Raw genomic sequence first — 25,243 nt, 5'->3', positions numbered from 1 at the left:
AAGTAGACGTGAAGGAGGACATTCCAAGTAAAGAAAAGAACAGAAAAAAAAGTCACAAAAGCAGGGGGAAAATGGAGTGTTTCCAGATAATCTAGGATAGACTAGTTTGATTGTAGCAAAACAATGAGTAAATAAACTCCTTAAATCAGCCTTGAACATCTAAATGAAGGGTTTATAATATTAAAATTCTCCTGGGAATGGAAAGACATTAAAAACTGAACAGAAGAGAAATATCAGGATGGGTTACATTTTTAGGTAGCTGCATATAAAGTGGATAGAACAGTGAGGAAGGATGTAGAGTAGCCAGTTAGGCATTACTATAACATGAAAATGATCAGACAAGAAAATCCTATAAACTGCTGGGCAAAACAAGTGTATATTAACATAAAATCTATGAACAAATACAAAAGGCCAATAAACAAATATAGTATGCCAGACTTTATTTGTAATTAAAAAAACACAAAACTAAAATAAGAAGCATAATTTTCTACCACTCAGATCACTGGCAATTTGGAATGATTTCAAAGAACTAAATTAAAGTCACTATCTTCTTATCTCTGGAATTCTTTAATAGCCTCATCGCCCAGTCTTCACATTGTTACTAGAGAAGTCATTATAGGAAACAAATATGAGGACATAATCCTCACGTTTAATGCCAGCTCTAGGCCTCTACGATGAGGGCTTTTCATGTTCAAGTCCTAGTTTCCTTCCAGACTCATTTTCTCCTAATCACTTTTTCATATTACATTCATGTTGGCTTAAATATTGTATTCTGGAATTTTTTTTTTTATTACCTCAGGGTGTTCCAAGTTGCTTCCCCTGCCTGAAATGTCCTGTAACTTACTAAGTCCTCCCTTTAAGACTCAGCTCAGGTTTACCTATTTCAGGTACTGTTTCATGACCTGTCAGTCTGAATTAGTTTAAGTATTAGGGGAAAGTAGAAAAGCGTATTTTGAACTGATTATGGTTAGTTGTTTTTTCAGAACTTAAAAAATGAGCTTCACCTTGAAAGTACTAATTTCCAATCAAGAAGAGTAAAATTAAACACACAATTGGAGAGAGTAAAGAAATTATCTACAAAGGGATGACAAGCAGACTGATAGCAGACTTCCTAGCAACAACAATACATGCCAAAAGATACTGTCCTAGTGCTGGGGGAAAATAACTAGGTCTAGAATGCCATAGTTAGTTAAGGAACCATTCAAGAATAGACAAAGCACAGATACTTTCAGAGAAAAAACTATTAAGTTTACTACCTATAAATGCTCATGGATGAACCACTAAAGCTTGCACTTCAGCAAAAAGAAAAACCAAGACAGGAAAGAGTAATAAGCAAGAAATAAGGGTGAGCACAAAAGTTAGTAACATGTTCACAAAAAATGTTGATGATGAAATAAAACAAAACTGTGTTTATTTAATAAAAGAAGAACCAAACTTCCAGATAATAATAAAGAACAGGGAGTACAATGAGTAGTTATTTAGGAAGAGCACTGAGATAATGCATCATTTTGAAAATGGTATAGTTCTATTCTTTTAGTAGTTTCCCTAAAATAAATATACATAACTAAATTTTTCCAGTAATTTAAAGTTTCCAAATCAGCAATAAAGAAAACTTACCTGGCAGAGGATTGGAAACCACATAAATGCCTTGCCAAAAAATTTTTTTGTATTAAAATTATGCAAATTAAAAATATTTTAAATATATAACAATAAAATATCTACAAAGTGAAAGTTTAGGGTACAGAGTTATATTACATTCTATAACACACACTGTGATAAAATAACCAAGAATGTGCTTGAAGAAAATAAGAGGATACACTTTAAAATGTTCCCATTATTTAAAAAATGTTCCCATCATTTACTTCAGGTGGTATGACTGGTGATTTTTTATCTTTTTTTGAATTTTAAATTTCTTTATGATGACAAGATTACTTTTATAGTCAAGAAAAGAAGTTCCTCTTATTAAGACAACATTTACCTTGATGGTTCCAAGATCCATTGGGGTTTTCACAATATCATAGTAGTTATGGAGTCCCAAAGCATTAACATCAACAGGATTATAAAAGGGCCATGCGTATGACAAATGTTTCTTTCCAAGCATTTCTTTAAGAATCTCACTACAGTGCCTTAATTGTTCGGTTACTTTAGCATTCTTTGCAACTTTATATTGTTGCTGAGAATCCGGCAAAACATTCTTTAGCATATTTTCTTTTATAAGTGGCATTTTCCCTGATTTTTTTTCTGTAAGTGTTGGGGAAGATTCACCACTTGCTTTAACTCCTGAAGTTGTAGGAGTTGTTGTATCTGCTTTCCTCTTCACACCCTTTGTAACCTAAAGTGAAACAATTTGAAAACAAGATTATATTTAAGGTGACGTTCAGAGCAACAGTTTTCAAACTATGATCATTACCCTTATCAGTTAAAAAAATGAAATGATATTTAGCACCAGGTCATCCATGTTTTTAGGAAAAGTTAATTTTCTTTCATAGGTAAAATAAATAGTTCAAATATTTCCTTCCCACATCCCAAAGAATTGTCTGGTCAACTTTGAGACCAACGAAAGGTGGGGAAAAGTCATGGTTATATTAAAAAAAAAAAAAGTTTCTGAATACCTGAAATCAGCTAGGGTACACAATTTAAAAAAGAAAATTGTTAACCCACCAAGTTGTGAACCAATAAAAGTTACACCCCCACACACCAAAAAGTAGCTAGACAACTGATACTAATACTACAGAGATAATAAATCGATTCAGATTCTACCTAATAATCTGGTTTGCACCCCAGGTCTCTGTTCACAAAATGTGTACAGATAAAAAGACTTTTGACTTCTGTATCTCTCTCTCTCTTTAGTCGCTAAGTCATGTCTGACTCTTGTGACCCCATGGACTGTAGCCTGCCAAGCTCCTCTGTCCATGAGATTCTCCAGGCAAGAATACTAGAGTGGGTTGCCATTTCCTTCTCCAGGGGATCTTCCCAACCCAGGGATTGAACCCAGGTCTCCCTGCACTGCAGGCAGATTCTTTACCAAATGAGCTATGAGAGACCAATGAGCTATGCTTAAGACCAATTTTCCTATAAACTTCAAAAAAAGGTATAGATATCACAAAAAAAACTTCACTGAAACATTTTAAAGTGAAAGTAAACTTACCTGGGTGACTGTTTGTGAGACAGTGTTGAGTGGAGCACCTTGTGCCAGGTTTGAAGGAGAAACAGATGTTTCAGGAAATACAGAAGGAATTACTTGCTGTGTAAGCAGTTTTCCCAGTGCTTTGGGGGACTGTTTTCCTTTAATAGAAACTGTCATATTCTGTTGAGTACCTAGTAAAATGTGAACAAGAGTCAGTATCTGAGTAAGACATAAAGCAATTTTTCTCTTAGCATCCTACTTTAATACATTTAGTTCAACTTTTGTGATTTTAGCTTCACGTAGCTGTAAACCTGAGCAAAAATTTCAGATACACTGGAGACAACTACATGGTACTGTGTGAGGTCTTCAGAATGCTCTGCATGTTAGTCCATCACTGGCTGACACAGAACAGATGTGAACATGATTCTCTCATCAGAGGAATATCTGTACATGTTTTTTTGTCCTGTATGTTCCCAGAGAGTGCTAAGACTGGAGACATTTGGATCACACCACCCTGAAGTCTATTACAATCAGTACCCAGGATCCATAGGTTCTGCACATGTGGATTCAACCTCCTTGGATACAATGCCCAGATGCAACCCATGGATATGAAGGACCATGTACTACGCAAGCATCAAGCATCCAAAGATTTTGGTATCCATGGACGGGTCTGGAACCTGTCCCTCATGATTTCGAGGCATGACTATATTTCAAACGCCCATCCTTCCATCAGGGTTAACTCTATTCTAATTGCTCAGGTCAGAAACGGAGTCATCTGTGATTCCACTCTCTCTCAAACCCCATTTCCAATCCATCAGCAAACTATTTTGCTCTATCTTCTTATCCAGAATTCAACTATCACAGGTGGTAATAACCCTGCATTACTGCACTAGCATCCTAAGAGGCCTTCTTTCCTTCTGCTTTTTACATCCTGTATTCTATTCTCAAAAATAACAATCAAATTCAAATAAGATTGAGACACTTCTGCTCAATGCCCAGTGGTTTCTAACTTTTCCTCCAAGTAAAAGCTAAAGTCCTCACAAGGGCTTCTCAGGACCCCATAAGACCTCGCTACCCTTTTCCCCATACGTCTGCTCTCCTTCCAACCTCTTTTTCCTATCATCCTACCCCCTTCACTTATTTCACTCCAGACTACTGGCTGCTGTCCTCAAGTTTGGTAAGCATAAGCAGACTATTTGTCCCACCGGTCAGGAGACAGCCTTATGGTTCACTTCAACGATTCCCTTCAGGCTTTACTCAAATTCTCAAATATCACCTCCCCTTCTCCAGCCAACCTGTATAAAACAACCCCCTTTCTCTATTCCACCAGTCGCTAGTTCACTTTTTTCCATGCTATTATCATATTTGACATACAACATATAAGAATCCCTAACTCTCCAAATCCTATACATCTAGGAGTTAATAGAACACAGATGGAATTTAGGAAAAGTATACCTAATACCAAGCCCTGAAAAATACCTCAATATTTAGAGACTGATAAGGCCAAAAGGACTACAGAATGGAAAGTAAACCCACAGAACTAATATGTACCAAGAAACAAAGGCATTTCAGGAGACAGTGGCCTTCTAAAGCAAATACTGACAAATGAGAATAGAAAAATATTACTTAAATTTAGCAACATAAAGACTACTGATAAGAACCTTTTTAGTGATATAGTATGGCTAGAACCTATACTGAAGTGAGTTCATGAGTATGTAAGAAGAAAGCAAAAAAACAGGAAGGATACAGGGAAAAGGTGAGTTTTAAAGATGAAATACTAGAGCATATTTATAGCATAATAAAACTAACCTGATAGAGAATGAAAGATTAATGATGCATGAAACGGGATAACCAAAGCAATAAAATCCTTAAGAAAGTAAGGAGGGAAGCAAGATTCAGATCATAAATGAAGGCAATGGCCCAAAGTAACAAAAGAGAAAAAGATCCTGTTATAGGCGTTTGCCCTAGTTGACCCCTCTGTCTGGAATGTTCTTTGAACCTATCATGTATGTATCTCTTTCACTACTAAAATCTAAACTCTAATACAGAATAGTGTTTTGGTACATAAGAAGTACCTAAATATCTGTTCAATCAATAAATCAACACCAATTCAATTATGGCAAAGTTTTTTCTTTGCCATAAAGTATCAACATGTAATCACATTATTTAGATTATGTACCTACCAATGTGCATAAAAAAAATAACATGACTTAAGCAATAGAATTGGAGAAGGAAATGGCAACCCACTCCAGTGTTCTTGCCTGGAGAATCCCAGGGAGGGGAGCCTGGTGGGCTGCCGTCTGTGGGGTCACACAGAGTCGGACATGACTGAAGTGACTTAGCAGCAAGCAATAGAAAGCTTCTACTAAAAGTCACTTGAAAATCTACACCTTCCCAAACTTGAGTTCTATCACCTCTAACGCCTTCTTCAGCTTTTCCAGTGCAAGTCAATTTCTCACTCGAACCACAGCACACGCTATGTGTAATTTCACCTGACAGTTTTTCTAATGCACTGCCTTATTATTTTAAGAAGTTTTATAATGCTTAGGCTTATTCTGTAAGACTTAAGATCAATCTTCAAAAATAAGAACAAAATAAAAAGTTATTAATCAGTAAGTATCTACCTCACAGGATGGATGAAAGTAAGCTATAAGTCATGATCCACCCTAAAAATCTATTAACAACTAGGAAAAAAGTATATCATACTATCAATAAAACAACCTCAACCGTCCCCTAAAGTGGAACAAGTTTCCTATGTCCCAGTCACTTAACATATACCTTACAAATATTTATACAAATGAAAGCTAAATAATTTCCAGATATCATAGATGAAGAAACATGGAATGATTATAGAACTTAACCAAGGTTTATAGCTTCAGTGACCCAAAGATAAACCAACATTTGAACTGTGACAGTCTTCGTTTACCTCTTCAATAACCCTTCTGAACACTTAAAATTAATTTTCTAATTTCTTATTTAAATATGATATTAGCTGTAAAACATTTCCCATTAAAGTTAAAAAAAATTTTTTATGTGAATCACTTTTAAATCTTTATTGAATTTGTTACAATATTGCTTCTCTTTTATGTTATTTTGGCCACAAGACATGTGGGATCCTAGCTCCCCAATTAGGGATCAAACCTGCCCCTGCTGCACTGGAAAGCAAAGTCTTAACCACTGGACCACCAGGGAAGTTCCCCTCCCTCCTAGAGTTTTGAGTTAAGAATTAGAAAATGAGAATCTTCAAACCCAACAGCAACTTTTCATTCTTAGCTAGGGGATCTTTTGGTACAGAAATTATCGGCAATTTTGGCCCTCTTAATTAATACAACACAGATACATGATCCACTCAAATAGCAATTGCAACTATGCTTTATTTGGTGCCCACTATGTGAATGGCATAGGGCTTCCCAGGTGGCTCAGCAGTAAAGAATCTACCTGCCAATGCAGCAGATGTGGGTTCAATCTTTGGGTCAGGAAGATCCCCTGGAGAAGGAAAAGGCAACCCACTCTACTGTTCTTGCTTGGGAAATCCCATGGACAAAGAAGCCTAGCAACTAAACAACAACAACGTGAATGGCACTATTCTATAGGAAACCTGCTGCAAGGCCATAATCTATGTAATCCTAATCTTGTATGACAATCATTCTGACAGCCATCTTTGTGCTCAAGGTTCAGATTGTTTAAAGGGACATTTTATACCAATATAACAGGATGTAGAAGGACTTCTAGATGTCTATCTCCTTTCAGGGATTTATTTACTTTTGGCAACACTGCATGGCTTGCAAGATCTTAGTTCCCCGACCAGGGATCAAACACATTTCTCTGGCAGTGAGAGCACCAAATTCTAACCACTGGACCACCAGGGAATTCCCAGGGATTTATTATTTAGTTCCAGTCATCATACTTATACACCCATACACAAGCATTCAAATATGTATGACAGAGAAAGAATCAGAACATAAATTTTTTCTTGCTTACCTTTCTTTATTCTTTCCTTACCACCCACAACTTGTTCTTCTTGTGGCATCTGAGATAATTTCTGCCTGAACAGCTTTTCTAGAGCTTGAGCCATAAGAACAATATCATCTCCAGGCTAGAAAATACACAAAATGCAACGAGTTTACACAGTATGGCCACTGTATCAAATTTCTATAATTTAGGCTACCTTAGTGAAGGCAGTGCCATAGTACTCTTAGACAGTATTTACTAAACAGTATTTATTGCTTCTAAATTAAGTTTAGAAAACAGTATAGCAGCTCACACTTAAAATTCTATCATCCTACCCCTTTAACTTCTAAAAAGGACTGGGGATACCTTTCTGAGCACTAAAGGGTTATAATCCAACCAATCTTACTTATACACTAAAGTATTAGAAATCAGAATTTCCACCTTACAAATAGGTTACAAACAAAACATATTCATGGGTGTGGAAAGTACCTCATGGTTTGACTTGATGTAATTCAATTTTCAATTAAGTAAGTAATAAAGTGACACTGTAGAGCTAAGTTTTTAAATCTTAACTATCTGCTTAGAAGTCTTCAACTTGCTTTACTTCACTACTGAGAAAAAAGTAAATTACAAAGCAAAAGCCTAAAGTGGAGACACATTTCTAAGTTAGCTATTAACAGTTCAGGAAAATGACTGAACTTTCTTTTAAAAAATTAAGGACTCTTTAGAATTATTAAATTAAAATGAATTTACCAATGGTATTGTCAGAACACTATTAGTTATGATTTTTTAAAAAATTCATTATTGACTATAGTCTTAAATCTCTTACATATAAGGTGGCACTGATGATTACCTTGGAAACCAAACCAACATTTCTATTACATTTCAGTGTCACTAGTGATTCTGAATAAATGAGATATAAATTAAAAAATTTCTAGATATGATAGGACCACTTAAAAAAGACGCTGTACTTAGGGAAACAGGAATCCCATATGGAGGAAAACTGAATACACAAATCCAATTTTATGGATGAAAATAAAAGTGAAGACTAAGCTCACAACGTCCACGTATATTATCATACAGCCTAACACATTAACATAAATACAAATACTACTGCTGGGATAAAACAGAACATGTCTGAAGTTTAAGTTAAGTTGTATGAAGTACATCATTCATTTGGCTTCTTAGGTTATAGCTAGCAATCCATACCATAAAAATTTAACTAAGTTTAATGTATAATAAGATTTATCATTCATCTTATAACTAAAATGGCAGAAATGTAGATGAGAACATTTTGAAATAACAGTTTACTCACAGAAACCAGGATCACTGGTATTTTATTTTTTAAAAACATAATAAGCCATTATAGCTACTCAAACAAAAACATAGCAAAATGAACAAATACTGCTATGTGAAAATTAGGAAATCAAGTAAAAAACAGTATTTTTACAAATATATAATGTACCCCAAATCAAGACTTGAAATTTGAAGTCAACACACTTATTTATATACATCGCCTCTATGTAAGAGCAAAGAATTAGCATGTATGGCATAAGGCTTACAGACCTTGTTGTATAAATAACAATTTGAGAACATTGTATTGAAATCTTCTATACATTCCGAAGCTTTCACATAATATTTATGTTCCAAGCGCTTCTTGATTGTATTTAAATCCATTGGGTTTTTTATAATGGTATAATAATCCTATGGTGTAAGAAGAAATTCTAAACGTTAGTTGTAAGAATGAATTCACAACAATTGGTACATAAAGAATTTTAAGAAACTATACACCTGTAACTAGAGACAGAAATTAATTACCTTTAAAAGCCATAATATGGAAATAAAACCTTTTGTGATGAGAAACAAAGTTGATTACCATGACATTTTTCTTCAGAGAGAAGAAAAACAAAAGCCAATAACAAAATAGAAAGCATAACAAAATAATAAAAGAGTAGAACCATCCTGGAAAATAACAAGTAGAGGGCATGAAGAAAAAGAAACTAGGATTTATGAGTACAATCTCAGCTCCGCAGTTTACTAGTTATATTACAAATTCTTAAGCATTCCATTATCAGGTGGCTAAATGGTGGTGCTAGTGGTAAAGAATCTGCCTGCCAATGAAGGAGATGTGGGTTTGAACCCTGGGTTGGAAAAGATCCCCTGGAGGAGGGCATGGTAACTCATCCAGTGTTCTTGCCTGGAAAATCCCATAGACAGGGGAACCTGGCAGGCTACGGTCCATGGGGTCTTAAAGAGTTGGACACAAGTAAAGTGACTTAGCATGCACAAAAATTTCTAAGACCTAAAGTTGAATTCTGTGCGTGAAGCACCTGAGTCTGCCAGGATTTGTCAAGAGGGACTTCTTGGAGAAGGGGACATTTAAGACAACCTTACATCAAAAATCAGGAACATATGCTATAAACAAGAAAGCATATACTTATAATTTACCAGAAATTACTAAAATGAGAATTTCAGTCCTCAGAAAAATGAGTTTTTTGGCTAAGGAAAAAATATTCATTGGGATATTCTTTAGTGGTGCTGAATAACTTATTAAACATACTTCATTAATATTAGTCTGTCAGTGGACATTTACGGGGCTTTAGTTGTTTTAAACAAATATAATTATAAGACACACTCACAGGCAATTTTAGTTTGACAGCATCCACAGGCTGCTGAAAAGGCCAGGAGAAACTATGCTTCCACAAAGCCTTCAGGACAACCTTCTGTAGATACTGCAGCTGATTCGTCAATCGCCCATTTTTCTTAGTATTTATATACTCTGGTGGTGGAGGGTTAACAATAGCTGTTTGTCGACTTGGCAGAGACATTCTCAACTGCTTCAAATCCTTATATTCTAGTGTTGTCTACAGGTACATATCCTATTAAAAAAAAAAAAGAAACCAAAACAACAACAACAACAAAAACTGAGTTATTTTCAAAGCACCTTTAAAATGGTTTCTATAGGAACAGAAAAGTTTCCTTCAAAAGTAGATTTCGTATTTTAAAGCATATCATGATTAGGACAGCAAAAGAAAAAAAAAAAGCAAATTATTCAATTTGAAAAACAAACACGAACCTTTTTCTATGTAAGTACTAAAAGTGGTTTCATTATGTATGCCTTCGTTTTGGGTGATTTAAGTTACTCCAATGTTTTACAGTAATTTCTTTCTGCCTTTCTTAAACACAAATTGAGGTCTTAGCAGGAAAAGTCTATAAATTCCTGGTTTAAAAAAAAAGAAGTAATAGGGAATGTTAAAGGTAATGTGAGTATACAGTTTATTCTACAACTATTAATTAGTGAAGGGAGAAAGGCAAAGGAATTTTTCTGGCTAATTTAAATAAAGTGATTTATTTTAAAAGTGAATTATTAGGAAGAAAAATGACTAATGTTAAAATGCTACTGTTCAGCGCATATTACAACTAACATAGAATAATTTAGAGCTTCATGAATATTTCAGAGAGATGGTATCTAACATCCCTAGACGACATTACTACTTTAAGGATAAAAGAGCAAAGGTACTACCAAGTGTATCAGCAAAATGAAAAGTATGATTATTAAATAAATTGTCCATTTTTAGAGATCAGTGTTAACATTTAGCCAGTATATGCACACACACATACACAAATATTGCATTAAAGCAGTGTTAGTTTTCAACTCTTGCTGTAGAATTGTGGCAAAATACATACAGCGTAAAATTTACTATCTTAACTCTTTTTAAGTGTACTGTTCAAAAGCATTAAGTATTTTCATATTTTTGAGCAACTTATCTCAGAACTTGTTTATCTCACAAAACTGAAACTCCATACTATACGCATTAAACAATTCCTAAATCTCCCCTCTGTCCAGCCACTGGCAACCACTGTTTTAATTTTCTGTTTCTATTAATGTGACTAATCCAGTAATCTCATATAAGTACAATCACATAGTATTTGTCTTTTTGTGACTTGCTTATGGTGGCTCAGCTGGTAAAGAACCCGCTGTAATGCAAGAGACCTGGGTTCGATCCCTGGGTTGGGAAGATTCCCTGGAGAAGGGAAAGGGTACCCACTCCAGCATTCTGGCCTGGAGAATTTCATGGACTGTATAGTCCACGGGGTTGCAAAAAGTCGGACACGAGTGAGTGACTTTCACTTCACTATCTATCTTAGCATAAGGTCTGAGGTTCATCCATATTGTAGCATGTGTAAGAATTTCCTTCATCTTAATAATAATATTCCATTGTATGTATACACATTCTGTTTCTCCATTCATTCATTGACAGACACTTGAGTAATTTCCACCTTCTGGTTATTGTGAATAGTGCTGCTATAAGAAAAACATATGGGTTTCCCAAGTGGCTCACTGGTAAAGAATCCACCTGCCAATGCAGGAGATGCAGGTTCAGTCCTTGGGTCAGGAAGATCCCCTGGAGAAGGAAATGGCAACCCACTCCAGTATTCTTGCCTGGGAAATCCCATGGACAGAGAAGCCCGGTGAGTTACAGTCCATGGGGTTGCAAAAAGAGTCGGACACGACTTAGTGACTAAACAACAAATAAATACCTCTTCAAGACACTGCTTTCAATTTGTATGGATATATCCCCACAAGTGCAGATGTGGAATTGCTAGATCGTATGGAAATTTTTAATTTTTCGAGGAATCCCATACTGTTTTCTACAGCAGCAGCACTGTTTTACATTCCTACCATTTAAGGGTTCCAATTTCTCCACATCCTCACATGTGCTATTTTCTGTTCTTTTGATTAATAGTAGCCATTGTAAAACCCACTCCAGTGTTCTTGCCTGGAGAATCCCAGGGACAGGGGAGCCTGGTGGGCTGCCGTCTATGGGGTCGCACAGAGTCGGACACGACTGAGGTGACTCAGCAGCAGCAGTAGCTATTGTAATGGGTGTGAGGCACTGTGGATCATTTAAAAAAATACCAATGGCCTTCTGAGATGGCCCACCCACTGTCTGTGGAGTGTATTTCTCCCAAGGCCGTCTTGCCTTTTCAGAGAATCACTGTCTACAGAATGTGTATCTAAATAAACCCAGTTCTAGGTCCCAACGCCTGGAGATATGGCTTGAGAATCAGTTTTACTTCTTTTTTAAGTTCCCTGGACATTCTGATATATAGTTAAGATTAAGAACATTACTGGGGCTTCCCTGGTAGCTCCACTGGTAAAGAATCCATCTGCAATGCAGGAGACCCCAGTTCGATTCCTGAGTCAGGAAGATCCCCTGGAGAAGGGATAGGCTACTCACTCCAGTATTCTTGGGGTTCCCTGGTGGCTCAGACAGTAAAGAATCTGCCTGCAATGAGGGAGACCTGGGTTTGATCCCTGGGTTGGGAAGCTTCCCTGGAGGAGGGCACAGCAACCCACTTCAGTATTCTTTCCTGGAGAATCCCCATGGACAGAAGAGCATGGCACGCTATAGTCCATGGGGTCCCAAAGAGTCGGACATGACTGAGCCACTAAGCAAAAGAACCACTACACTAAAATGAATTAACTTGGAGATTATTATCAGTCTTACAATTTTATCTCATCATTTCACTTTTCTCATCTTATACAAATATGCACTAGAACTCAATAAAGTCATTGAAAAGAAAGAAGGTGCTATTTCAGTGTTGCAACTGAAACTGGCTCTTATCCTGGCTTTGCAATTATTTAAAGGTAGCCTACCTTTTGAATACCCAAATCACTACATCCTCCTTCTCCACAGATAACCACTAAGATGACTTCTATCCCCATACATTAAATTGTGACTGTTTTTTGAATTTTACATAAATATAGTATTGTTTACTATGTATTACATTGTGTCTGGCTTTTTTACCAATATTGTTTTTGAGATTTATCTATGTTTTTGCCTGTTGTATTCTGTTGTAAAATCATATCAAAATTTATCCATTCCTATTGGGACTTTTAGGTTTTCCAATATTTAACTATGACAAATAATGCCATGAAATGCTTTAGTGTATATGTACATGCCTTATGTTGGGTATAAACCCAGAAGTAAAATTGTTGGGACAAAGGTTATGTATATGTTCAACCTTAGTAGATACCACCAGTTTTCCAAAACGTACCAATTTATATACACAACAATAGTCTAAAATTTCCAGTTATTCCATATCTTTGTATTTGCTATTATGGACAGCTTGCATTTTAGCTATTCTGGTGGGTGTAAGATGGGATCTCACTGTGATTTTATTTCTCTGATGATTCCTCCTCCAAAATAAATCTCAAATTCTCACTTCTTCCACTACTATGACCGTAAGCCGTGATCATCCTTTAACAGACTAACACCATCACCGCCAGACTGAGCTGAAACCTTCCAAGGTCTGGTTCATTGTTCCCTCCACCTCCTTTCCTACTCTCCCAGCTCAATTTCTTTTTTCACTTCTTTGCATCAAGCCAGTTCCAGTCTTTGGGCCTTTACACTCTGCTTGAAATGCTCTTCTTCTAGATCTATTCAAAATTGTCAGCTCCTTAGAGTGACTTTTCCTTCACATTCTCATTTTAAATAGGCATACTTAACTAGCTCCTCCCCAGCTCTAATTTATCAGCTAATACCCTCTTCACTACTATTATGTTTACCCACTTGTCACTGTCAGTCTTCCAATCCAACCCTCCCCCTAATCCCCAAAATGTAAATGCTGTTTCAGCTTATGGACCTTGTTTGCATTGATTCAATGCATAAGACAGAGCCCACATATGCTGAATTAAAGTGTTTAGGTTCAACTTTATATTAGAGATAGAGCAGATGTGACTTGTTTATATAGGGAAAAGTGGGGAGAGAAATCAAGAATGTTTTACATCTAAGTTCCTGCTGCTCAGGAATCTGTCTTCAAAATAATAATAATAATAATGAATGAATGTATATCAATTATAAAACACCATTCTCAAATTTGTTCCACTCCTCAAAATCTCAGCCTCAGGGCTTCCCTGGTGGTCCAGTGGCTAAGATTCTGGGCTCCCAATGCAGGGGGCATGGGTTTGAGCCCTGGTCAGGGAACTAAGACCCCACATGCTACAACTGGGACATGACAGTCAAAAAAAAAAACCTCAGACTCACTATCTCCATTTGCAAATGATCTCAGTTTATAAGAAACTTTATTTAAACATTAATCTCTTGGTTTCTTTTATTCCCTAGTCCATTTCCTCTTATTTCATAAGTACCTCACCTCTCTTCCATAAGGATCTTCTTTCCCTTTTCCCAGAAACCTATTGTTTCATTATTCCTTTATCTCCATTATTGTATGTTTCTTTTTTATTATGTTTATGAAGGCTTTCCTCTACTTAAATAAAGATTATGCAACACATGGTTCTGCTTCCTGCTTTGTCTTAAGGTTTCATTTTCTATGTGTTTATCTGTTATTAACTTCTGCTGATATCTCTGCCCACAAACACGTTCTAATCAGCATCTTAAAATTATTTTCCTTAAAAACACCTTTCCATACAAAAATCTGCATGCAGTAGCTTTATACATAATTACCAAAACTTGGGAGCAATAAAGACGTTCCTCAGCAGGAGAATGGATAAACTGTGAAGCAACAGTCAGACAATGGAATATTACTTAGTGCTAAAAAGAAACGATTTATATAACCACAAAAAGACATAAAGGAATATTAAATACAACAACAACATATGACATTCTGGAAAAGGTAAAACTATGGAGACAGTAAAAACCTCAGTGGTTGCCAGGAGGCAGGGAGAGAAAAGGATGAAAAAAATGGAGCAGAGAATTTTTACGGTAATGAAAATACTCTGTATGATACCATAATGATGGATACATGCCATTATACATTTGCCCAAATCCTTAGGAAGAATAACACAAAGAGTGAACCCTAATGCAAACATCAGATTTTAAATTATAATGTTGTGTCAACAAAATTGAAAAGTACAGAGATGAACAAAATGGTTCATCTACTGTAACAAATATACCATTTTGTTTCAGGATGCTCCTAACAAGAGACTATGCATGTGTTGGGGCAGGAAATACATGGGAAATCTCTGTATATTTCAATTTTGCTGTGAACCTAAAGCTGCTCTAAAACAAACAAACAAACAAACAAAAAAACCCTTGGGTGCAAAAAATTTTGTGAAGGTCAAATATATCCATCTGATTTCTCCAGCTCTCTTTTGAAACTGCTCTCCCAAGATCACTAAAATATTTTGAAATAGTCCAAATCCCTCACTGGCCTTCCTCAGTTATCTCCCCAGACTCCTCTGTAGTATCTATAATGGCTAGCAACACTTAAAATTGTTCCCTTTTGCATCCAATACACCCATAACTACTCATACCACTTCCTCATATGACCATTTTATTTCAACACTCGTCCACATCTTCTTAATTGTATTTTAATCAGACATCTGTACCAAATTAGTCAAATCTAAAACTGAGGCTTTTGTATTATTTAGGAAAACAGTACGAACTAGTAAAGACTTAAATACTATGTATTGGGATAAAGACACACACACATACACATACACAGATATATACGTCCAGACAAGACAAAATACAGTCTACATAGCATCTATAAAGAATTTTTGCCAAAAATGTGTAACAAGCTTGTAGATTTAACATTTTTTTAACAGAAAATTCAATGGCTACAGCTGTGCTGTCCAGTATGATAGCCTCTAGCCATACGTAACTTTAAATTTAAATTAACCAAAATTACCAAGATTAAAAATTTAGCCTCGGGACTTCCCTGGTGGTCCAGTGGTTGACAATCTGCCTGACAATGCAGGAGACATGGGTTCAATCCCTGGTTGGGAAGATCCCACATGCCTTGGGGCAACTAAGCCCATGTACCACAATTACTGAGACTATGTACAGCAATAAGGACCCAGTGCAGCCAAAAAATTAATTAGTTTTTTAAAAATTCAATTGCATTATAAGTGCTTAATAGCCACATATTCCTAGTGCCTACTGTATGCGACAGTGCAGCTATAGAACACTGCCATCACAGCAGAGAAGTTTTTTGACACCTGCTAGAATAAAACAAAAATCATGAGACAAATTTATAATATGGAAGATTTTATAAGACAAATGGCCTAGCTTTTTGTAAAAACTCAAGACTTAAAGAAAATTAGGAACTGCTCTGAATTAAGACATAATTACTGAACTCAACTTACTACCCTATGTCAAATTTTGGTTTGAAGCAACTATTAAAGACATTTTTGAGGACTTCCCTGGAGGTCCAGCAGTTAAGACTCCACACTTCCACTGCAGGGTGCACAGGTTCAACCCTGGTTGGGAAATTAAGATCCTGTGTGCTGTAGGGTGTAGTTAAAAAAAAAAAAAAGACATTTCTGGGGACAATGAGGGAATTGGTTCAATAGGTGTGAGAACAGTAGGACAATTATGTAAGGGAAAAAAGTTTACCTTAAATACATGCTCAAAAATTTTAGTGTGACCACTGCAACAAAAAGTATAAAATACCTAGGAATAAACCTACTTAAGGATACAAAAGAACTGTAGACAGAAAATTATAAGACACTGATGAAGGAAATTAGAGACAACAATAACAGATGGGGATATTCCATGTTCCTGGGTTGGAAGAATAAATAATGTAAAAATGACTGTACTACCAAATGCAATCTACAGATTCAACTTGATCCCTATCAAATTACCAATGGCATTTTTCACAGAACTAGAACAAAAAATTTCACAATTCATATGAAAACACAAAAGACCCTGAATAACCAAAGCAATTCTGAGAAAGAAGAATGGAGCTGGAAACAAAGAATGGAGCTGAAGGAATCAACCTTCCTGACTTCAGACTATACTACAAAGCTACAGCCATCAAGACAGTATGGTACTGGCACAAAAACAGAAATATAGACCACAAGAACAAGATAGAAAGCCCAGAAATAAAGCCACACACCTATGGGAACCTTATCTTTGACAAAGGAGGCAAGAATATACAATGGGGCAAAGACAGCCTCTTCAATAAGTGGTGCTGGAAAAACTGGACAGCTACATGTAAAAGACTCAAATTAGAGTACTTCCTAACACCATACACAAAGATAAACTCAAAATGATTTAAAGACCTAAATGTAAGACCAGAAACTATAAAACTCTTAGAGGAAAACATAAGCAGAACACTTGATGGCATAAATCAAAGCAAGATCCTCTGCGACCCACTTCCTATAGTAATGGAAATAAAAACAAAAATAAACAAGTGGGACCTAAAATTAAAAGCTTTTACACAGCAAAGGAAACTATAAAGGAGGTAAAAAGACAATCTTCATAATGGGAGAAAATAATAACAAGTGCAACAACTCACAAAGGATTAATTTCCAAAATATACAAGCAACTCATACAATACAAGAAAAACAAATAACCCAGTCAAAAAGTGGGAAAAAGACCTAAACAGACATTTCTCCAAAGACGACATATAGATGGCTAACAAACACATGAAAAGATGCTCAACACTGCTCGTTATTAGAGAACTGCAAATCAAAACTACAATGAGATGTCACCTCATACCAGTCAGAATGGCCATCACCAAAAAGTCTACAACAATAAATAATAAATGCTGGAGAGGGTGTAGAGAAAAGGGAAACCTCTTGCACTGTTGGTGGGAATGTAAACTGATATAACTGCTATGGAAGACAGTATGGAGGTTCCTTAAAAAGCTAGAAATAAAACCACCATATGACCCAGCAATCCCACTACTAGGCACACACCCTGAGGAAACCAAAATTGAAAAAGACACATGTACTCCAATGTTCACTGCAGCACTATTTACAACAGCTAGAACATGGAAGCAACCTAGATGTCCATTGACAGATGAATGGATAAAGAAGCTGTGGTACATATATACAATGGAATATTACTCAGCCATAAAAAGAAATGCATTTGAGTCAGTTCTAATGAGGTAGATAAACCTACAGTCTATTATACAGAGTGAAGTAAGTCAGAAAGAGAAAGAAAAATACCATATACTAATGCATATATATGGAATCTAGAAAGATGATACTGCTGAAATTTGCAGGGCAGCAGTGGAGACAGAGAGAGAACAGACTTATGGACGTGGGTTGGGAGCAGGGGAGAGGAGAGGGTGAGATGTACGGAGAGAGTACCTTATGTAAAATAGATAGTGAATGGGAATTTGCTGTATGGCTCAGGGACTCAAACAGCAGCTCTGTAACAACACTAGAGGGCTGGGATGGAGAGGGAGATGGGAGAGAGGTTCAAGAGGGAGGGGACATATGTATACCTATGGCTGATTCATGCTGATGTTTGGCAGAAATGAACAAAATTCTGTAAAGCAATTATCCTTCAGTTAAAAAATAAATAAAAACTTCTGTGTGAATAGTAACATTTGTGAAATGTTTAAAGATTTGGGAGAAAAACCTATATAGACAAGCAAACAGAAAAAACGTTGACATTGTTGGTGTTATACAGGGTTCCTTTGTACTATTTTATCCATTTTTCTATATCAGCAATCTTTAATAATAAAGTACATTGTTACTTAATGCTGCAGATGGACTGACCATGGACAAAAGCTCTGATAATCATCACTGGGCAAAACAATAGCTAATATTTGGTAATCTGATAATTATCTCAGAAGTGCTCTGCATTACTTGGCTGGAGGTCCTGGTTTCTAGTGTGAGGTGAAACTATCCAGCAATAGAGGACTAGGAATTATCCCCTTAATAAAACTGCTTTATAATTATCCCAGTCTTAGTGTTCAAAGTTATGTTAGTTCTCTGTTTTTTTCCTCACAAGGCTTGTGAGGTCTTAGTTCAGCCTCTACCAGGGATGAACCTCAGCCCTCAGCAGTGACAGTCCTAACCAGTGGACCACCAGGGTCCCCTGTGTGTGTGCTTATACTCTTTGCGACCCCATGGACTGTAGCCCACCAGGCTCTTCTGTCCATGGGATTTCCCAGGCAAGAATACTGCAGTGGGATGCCATTTTCTTCTCCAGGGGATCTTCCTGACCCAGGGATAGAACTTGCATCTCTTGCACTGGCAGGCAAGTTCTTTACCAGCTGAGCCACTGGGGAAGCCAATCCCTATCTTGTTCCTTATTTAAAAACTTTTTAAAAGGAGCTCAAAAGATCTTCACGACCCAGATAATCACGATGATGTGATCACTGACCTAGAGCCAGACATCCTGGAATGTGAAGTCAAGTGAGCCTTAGAAAGCATCACTACGAACAAAGCTAGTGGAGGTGATAGAATTCCAGTGGAGCTATTCCAAATCCTGAAACATGATGCTATGAAAGTGCTGCACTCAATATGCCAGCAAATTTGGAAAACTCAGCAGTGCCCACAGGACTGGAAAAGGTCAGTTTTCATTCCAATCCCAAAGAAAGGCAATGCCAAAGAATGCTCAAACTACTGCACAATTGCACTCATCTCACACGCTAGTAAAGTAATGCTCAAAATTCTCCAAGCCAGGCTTCAGCAATATGTGAACCGTGAACTTCCTGATGTTCAAGCTGGTTTTAGAAAAGGCAGAGGAACCAGAGATCAAATTGCCAACATCCGCTGGATCATGGAAAAAGCAAGAGAGTTCCAGAAAAACATCTATTTCTGCTTTACTGACTATGCCAAAGCCTTTGACTGTGTGGATCACAATAAACTGTGGAAAATTCTGAAAGAGATGGGAATACCAGACCACCTGATCTGCCTCTTGAGAAATCTGTATGCAGGTCAGGAAGCAACAGTTAGAACTGGACATGGAACAACAGACTGGTTCCAAATAGGAAAAGGAGTACGTCAAGGCTGTATATTGTCACCCTGCTTATTTAACTTCTATGCAGAGTACATCATGAGAAACGCTGGACTGGAAGAAACACAAGCTGGAATCAAGATTGCCGGGAGAAATATCAATAACCTCAGATATGCAGATGACACCACCCTTATGGCAGAAAGTGAAGAGGAACTCAAAAGCCTCTTGATGAAAGTGAAAGTGGGGAGTGAAAAAGTTGGCTTAAAGCTCAACATTCAGAAAACAAAGATTATGGCATCTGGTCCCATCACTTCATGGGAAATAGATGGGGAAACAGTGGAAACAGTGTCAGACTTTATTTTTCTGGGCTCCAAAATCACTACAGATGGTGACTGCAGCCATGAAATTAAAAGACGCTTACTCCTTGGAAGGAAAGTTATGACCAACCTAGATAGTATATTGAAAAGCAGAGATATTACTTTGCCAACAAAGGTCCATCTAGTCAAGGCTATGGTTTTTCCAGTGGTCATATATGGATGTGAGTTGGACTGTGAAGAAAGCTGAGTGCCGAAGAATTGATGCTTTTGAACTGTGGTGTTGGAGAAGACTCTTGAGAGTCCCCTGGACTGCAAGGAGATTCAACCAGTCCATCCTAAAGGAGTTCAGTCCTGGGTGTTCAATGGAAGGACTGATGCTGAAGTTGAAACTCCAGTACTTTGGCCACCTCATGTGAAGAGCTGACTCACTGGAAAAGACTCTGATGCTGGGACGGATTGGGGGCAGGAGGAGAAGGGGACGACAGAGGATGAGATGGCTGGATGGCATCAATGACTTGATGGACGTGAGTCTGAGTGAACTCCGGGAGTTGGTGATGGACAGGGAGGCCTGGCGTGCTGTGATTCATGGGGTCGCAAAGAGTCGGACACGACTGAGCGACTGATCTGATCTGATCTGATCTGATGTGGCTTTAAAAAATAACTGGCAAATTTCTGTCAGATAGCTGTCAATTTTATTTTACATTCTCTGAAGATGTTTATTCTTTCCAGCTTTTACTCTTAATAACTATAAGTAAACAGAAAATTCCAGCGTAATGGTCTAGCAACAGAGCCTCCAAAAGATTTACCGTAATTGACATAATGGTAGGTCACAATCAGTAAGGTGTCAGAAGTAATTTGTCACTTAAATAGATTGGTTAGTTTAAGGTAACCACTCTTCTCTAAAATCACTTATACTTCAACACAGTGAACTATGGAGTTACAAGTCTGCTGGCAACTATGCATAAACTGTAACCTATTCTGCCTATGTGAAAATTCACTGTTGTTTCTAATGTTTATGATGAGTTGTCATTTTATTTCTCTTTTTAAAACATTTTTTACTCATGGATATATTTCTACAAAGATATATAGATAGCATGGGCAGATGAAATCTCATATCACTTAAGAATTGAGTGTTAACAACCACCAATCACAACTGCTCAAAAGACAATGTATCATAAATGATTATGAATTCTGATTTATTCTGATAATCACAAAATAATGTAGTACCACCTTGTCAATCTTTCTATGGTTCCATGGTCAAGTTGCCTGAAAATCAGATCCATTTTGCCCATTATAAAATAACCTTGGGAATTCTGGAGAAATTCTTAAGACAATATACCATTCATGGATTTCATAAAAATGAAGTTTATTTGAATTTTAACATCCACATGGTTTGAACAGTACACAACAGTTTCCCATTTTTGTCCTCCAGGTAACCAGATGCCCCTCCTTAAACTCTTAGCAACTTGTGTATCCTTTTAGAAACTTTTTTCACACTTACTTCTCAATTTAAAATAGAGTTGAAATTTTTTGATGCTTTGAATAAAGATTGTTTAAAAATATTTTCTATTTTGATAAATGTCAGAGAATAAGTTATTTTGTTGTATGGTGACACTTCTGGTTGAGTTCATAGATCTCACATATGCAAGGAAGCAGTACAGCATAAAGAACTTGGATTCTGTTAAGAGTTCTCATCATGAAAATAAAATTTTTCCATTGAATTTTGTACCTATATGAGGTTATGGATGTTTACTAAATGTATTGTGATAATCAGTTCATGATGTATGTAAAGCAAATCATTACACTGTATACCTTAAATTTAAGCTATCTTTCCTTCCCTATTTTATTTTTGCTTATACACCTCTGGTGTTATATCCCTCAAAGCATTATTTTTTTGTATTTGGGCTTTCTGTCTTTATTAGGTTTGTGAAAGGCTGCTTAATCCTTAGTTTTTTTTCAAACACTCTTATCTCCTGTATATCCTGAATAAAAATGATGGTAATGGGTCGGGGGGGGGGGGGGGGGGGGCGGGTGCGGTGCAGAGTTTGGATTTTGAACCTTGATGCCTTTAGGACTCAGGTCAAAAGTAATCTGCCCTTGTGATGAGCTCAAATACTGACTTTCAAACTAGACATCTCCAGTTCAAGGGAGAAAATGGTTTCTTCAGGCTTTATTTAATAAGGTCAAACGGTGATTTGTAGATGATGTATATTCTTCACAACAATTCAATCCTCTCATCTGCTTGTCCCTCAATTTTCTTGTCTGAACTCTTTCCCCAGATACTCTAGAATAACACTTGCTCTCTTTTGCCTGCATCTTAAGTATTTCTATACTAGCTTACCATCCAGACAAACTTTCTCAATTTTTAAAAATTCCACTCTTGATCCTATTCTGTCCTTGGGGTCTCTATCTTCTCTTCTGTATCTCACATCAGAGCACCTTGAAAAATGATATTTTTACTCCCTACCTCAAACATGACTTTTTCCTGCCATTCCTCTAAAACTGCCCTTGTGAAGTGAAAGTCACTCAGTCGTGTCCTACTCTTTGCAACCCCATGGACTCTACAGTCCCTGGAATTCTCCAGGCCAGAATACTGGAGTGGGTTGCCTTTTCCTTCTCCAGGGGATCTTCCCAACCCAGGGATCGAACCCAGGTCTCCCGCATTGCAGGCGGATTCTTTACTAGCTGACAAGCGATGCCCAAAACTGCCCTTACACTAAAGTTAATACTTACCATATTTACTTGTTTAATCCAATGGATACTGTTTTGAATCTTATACCTTACTTGACCTCTCAGCTATATCTGTCACCAGTCTATTGTGATTCTCTTTAAACTCTTTGCTGGTTTCCAGGATACCACTTTCCCCAGATTCTGTTTGTTCACTTATTAAATATCTACAAAGTGCCTACAATGGTGGATTGAGCTAGGAAATGGGGATACAATAATCTCTTCACAAAGATCTACAAACAGGCAATTACAACAGGATACATATAATTATCGCTGCGATGGAGATAAGAAGAGGGTGCTAAGAGAACAAATAGGTGGGTCAGATTAGAATTTCAAAGGAATTATAATCTCATCTTCTTTAACCCATTAATATCCCCGAGGTCTTGTTTACTCCCTTTTTGCAGTTCTCAGACTCTTCATGGTATCAAATACCTCTAAACAATTTATTTGAATATAAATTTACATATTCAGAATATATTTAAGTGTTCCTATTTTCTATCTCTAAACCACTTCCTTCCTTCAATCACTTATAATCTCCCACCTGAATTAATGCAATGGGGATGTTTTGATTTTTTTGTTCAGCCACTTAAGATCATACTGTTCAACCCACAGCCTTTCATGATACAAGACAAATCCTCTTACAGCCCCTTGCCTACCTCACTAGACTCATCTCTTGCTACTCTCCCAACATGGTGCCAGCCACATTCAAAAATCTGCCCTTCTCCACTGTCCCACCCTACTTTGTACTCACACAATGTCCAAGCCTCTGGAAAATTTCTCCTCATCAGAGCTCCCCTTACTCTTTAGACTAACTTCTATTGGTCTCAAGACCCAGATCAGTAATCCCCTACCCAGAAGCCTCCCCTGCTGCCTTCCAACCATACGGGCGCTTCCCACAGGTCCCAAAGCACCCTGTACATACCTCATTTTAATTCTTAACACAACGCAGCGCCTTGAAGCCAGGCCCATCTCCAGATTCCACAACACCCAACAGAGGCTTTAATATGTTCCAAGGGTTTACTTGATAACTTAACGTGAATGAATTAATTAATCAAGGACGGGAAATCTCCTGTCCCAAATGATGACACCCAGAATAAACACAACTAAAACGTCAGCTACATCTAAAGCTCTTTGCTCTCTCCTGCATTCACGAAACTACAGTACCAGCAGCGCTCCACCAATCCAAGACGTACGAGAACTACAAAGAACATGACTGTTTTTCAAAATGGGAGGAGGTTGCACAACTAGACCCCTAACCCCTCGCTCAACCTCCCTTTTCCCACTCCTTCCTTAGGGAAAGGAAAAAAAAAAAAAAAAAAAAGAACCAAGCGTTTAAGAGAAAAGCCAAAAAAAAAAAAAAATTTTTTTTTTAGAGGTCCAATGGGGCAAGGAGCTTGCCGCTGGGAAGACCAAAAGAAAGGAACTGGCAGCTCACCTGGGCTGCAGCCACACACAGGGATGGCCTCTCTAACTGCCTTTACTGTCGCACAATGTTGATGGGGGAGGGGAGGAGAGGGGGGGAAAAAAAAAAACACAACGGTTACTCCCTACCCAGGGTGACAGCGAGGGCCTGGATTCCAGAGTAGTGCTTCCCGCTGGGGTTCCCTTACCCCTTGTGGAAAGGACTTCTCGGATCGCTCCTTTCAGCTTGCACAAGATGAAGCGGTCCAGGGAAGCAGTTCTCCACAGTCCGTCGCCGCCAGCTCTCACCCCAATGGCGGCCGCTAGCGGGCAGTGACAGGCGCCTTTATCCGCGACGCTCCACCGGCGGCGGGCCCATTGGCTGGAGCACGTCACGTGACTCAGACTGGCTCCAGACCGCTGGAAGGGTGCCTGATGTCTGAGCTCCGAGGTCCTCGGCTGGGCCTGGGTGGTTCATGCACCAAGTGCAAGTTTGCTGATCGCTTGCTTCCTCCTGAGAGCCAGGCCCGGTACAGAGAGCTAAGGATATAGGAGTAGGAGCGCCGCCCTAAAGGCGTGTACCGTCAAAACAAATCAACGGATTAGCTTCCATGTTGTCATGAGGATACATGAGTTTCGACTTGTGGTGTTTTCATTGCTTTTCATACTTTTCCTTCCACCCTCCCCAAAACTCCATTCTCTTGAAAGTAGTGAGTGTTTAGCATTTGGTAAAAGCTGAAGTTGGAGCCAACATGAGCTCTTTGGGTTTAAAATGGCACTTAATGATCTATTTCACAACAGCTGGGTAAGGAGACAGTGTGGATTTTGAGAGTCTTGGCCAGTCAGTACCTCCTCATTATTTGTGGGAGTGAATTCGAAAAGTGTATTCAGCACAGTAGTTGCCTTTGGATCCAATTGCAAACAATGTTTCTAAATTCCTTAGTATTCATTCCTAGATTGAAGAGTGGATGAGGGAGGGGAGGAGAAAAAACAGCTGAGAACTGCCTGATAAACCCATCAAAACCCAATCAACCTCCAGTTTCCTGAATCGT

At 37.6% G+C, this 25,243-nt stretch overlaps 1 protein-coding gene across 9 annotated transcripts in view; it reads right to left on the bottom strand.

The window, feature by feature from the left end:
* BRDT (bromodomain testis associated) overlaps positions 1 to 24,513 on the bottom strand; it is a 56,884-nt gene extending 32,371 nt beyond the window's left edge. For 3 of the 9 annotated variants that reach the window (XR_015160471.1, XM_086391113.1, XM_086391112.1), the window contains exons 1-7: positions 24,401 to 24,513; positions 10,155 to 10,298; positions 9,718 to 9,957; positions 8,645 to 8,782; positions 7,109 to 7,223; positions 3,149 to 3,318; positions 1,979 to 2,332 (exon numbers count right to left, since the gene is read on the bottom strand). Coding sequence is in view for 8 of the 9 variants with exons in the window: in XM_086391113.1 (XP_086247239.1) it covers positions 1,979 to 2,332; positions 3,149 to 3,318; positions 7,109 to 7,223; positions 8,645 to 8,782; positions 9,718 to 9,906 (966 nt within the window). In the remaining variant the exon portion in view is untranslated. Of the gene's footprint in view, positions 1 to 1,978; positions 2,333 to 3,148; positions 3,319 to 7,108; positions 7,224 to 8,644; positions 8,783 to 9,717; positions 9,958 to 10,154; positions 10,299 to 24,341 lie in introns of all 9 variants that reach the window. The other 6 variants (XM_086391117.1, XM_086391114.1, XM_086391120.1 and 3 more) reach the window with 3 other exon arrangements.
* Between the last annotated feature and the right edge of the window lie 730 nt (positions 24,514 to 25,243).

Source organism: Bos grunniens, chromosome 3, assembly GCF_055505025.1.
Source record: "Bos grunniens cultivar Pamir isolate PY7600 chromosome 3, Bosgru_T2T1.0, whole genome shotgun sequence".
NCBI lineage: Eukaryota > Metazoa > Chordata > Mammalia > Artiodactyla > Bovidae > Bos > Bos grunniens.
This window is presented reverse-complemented; position numbering and strand designations above follow the sequence as displayed.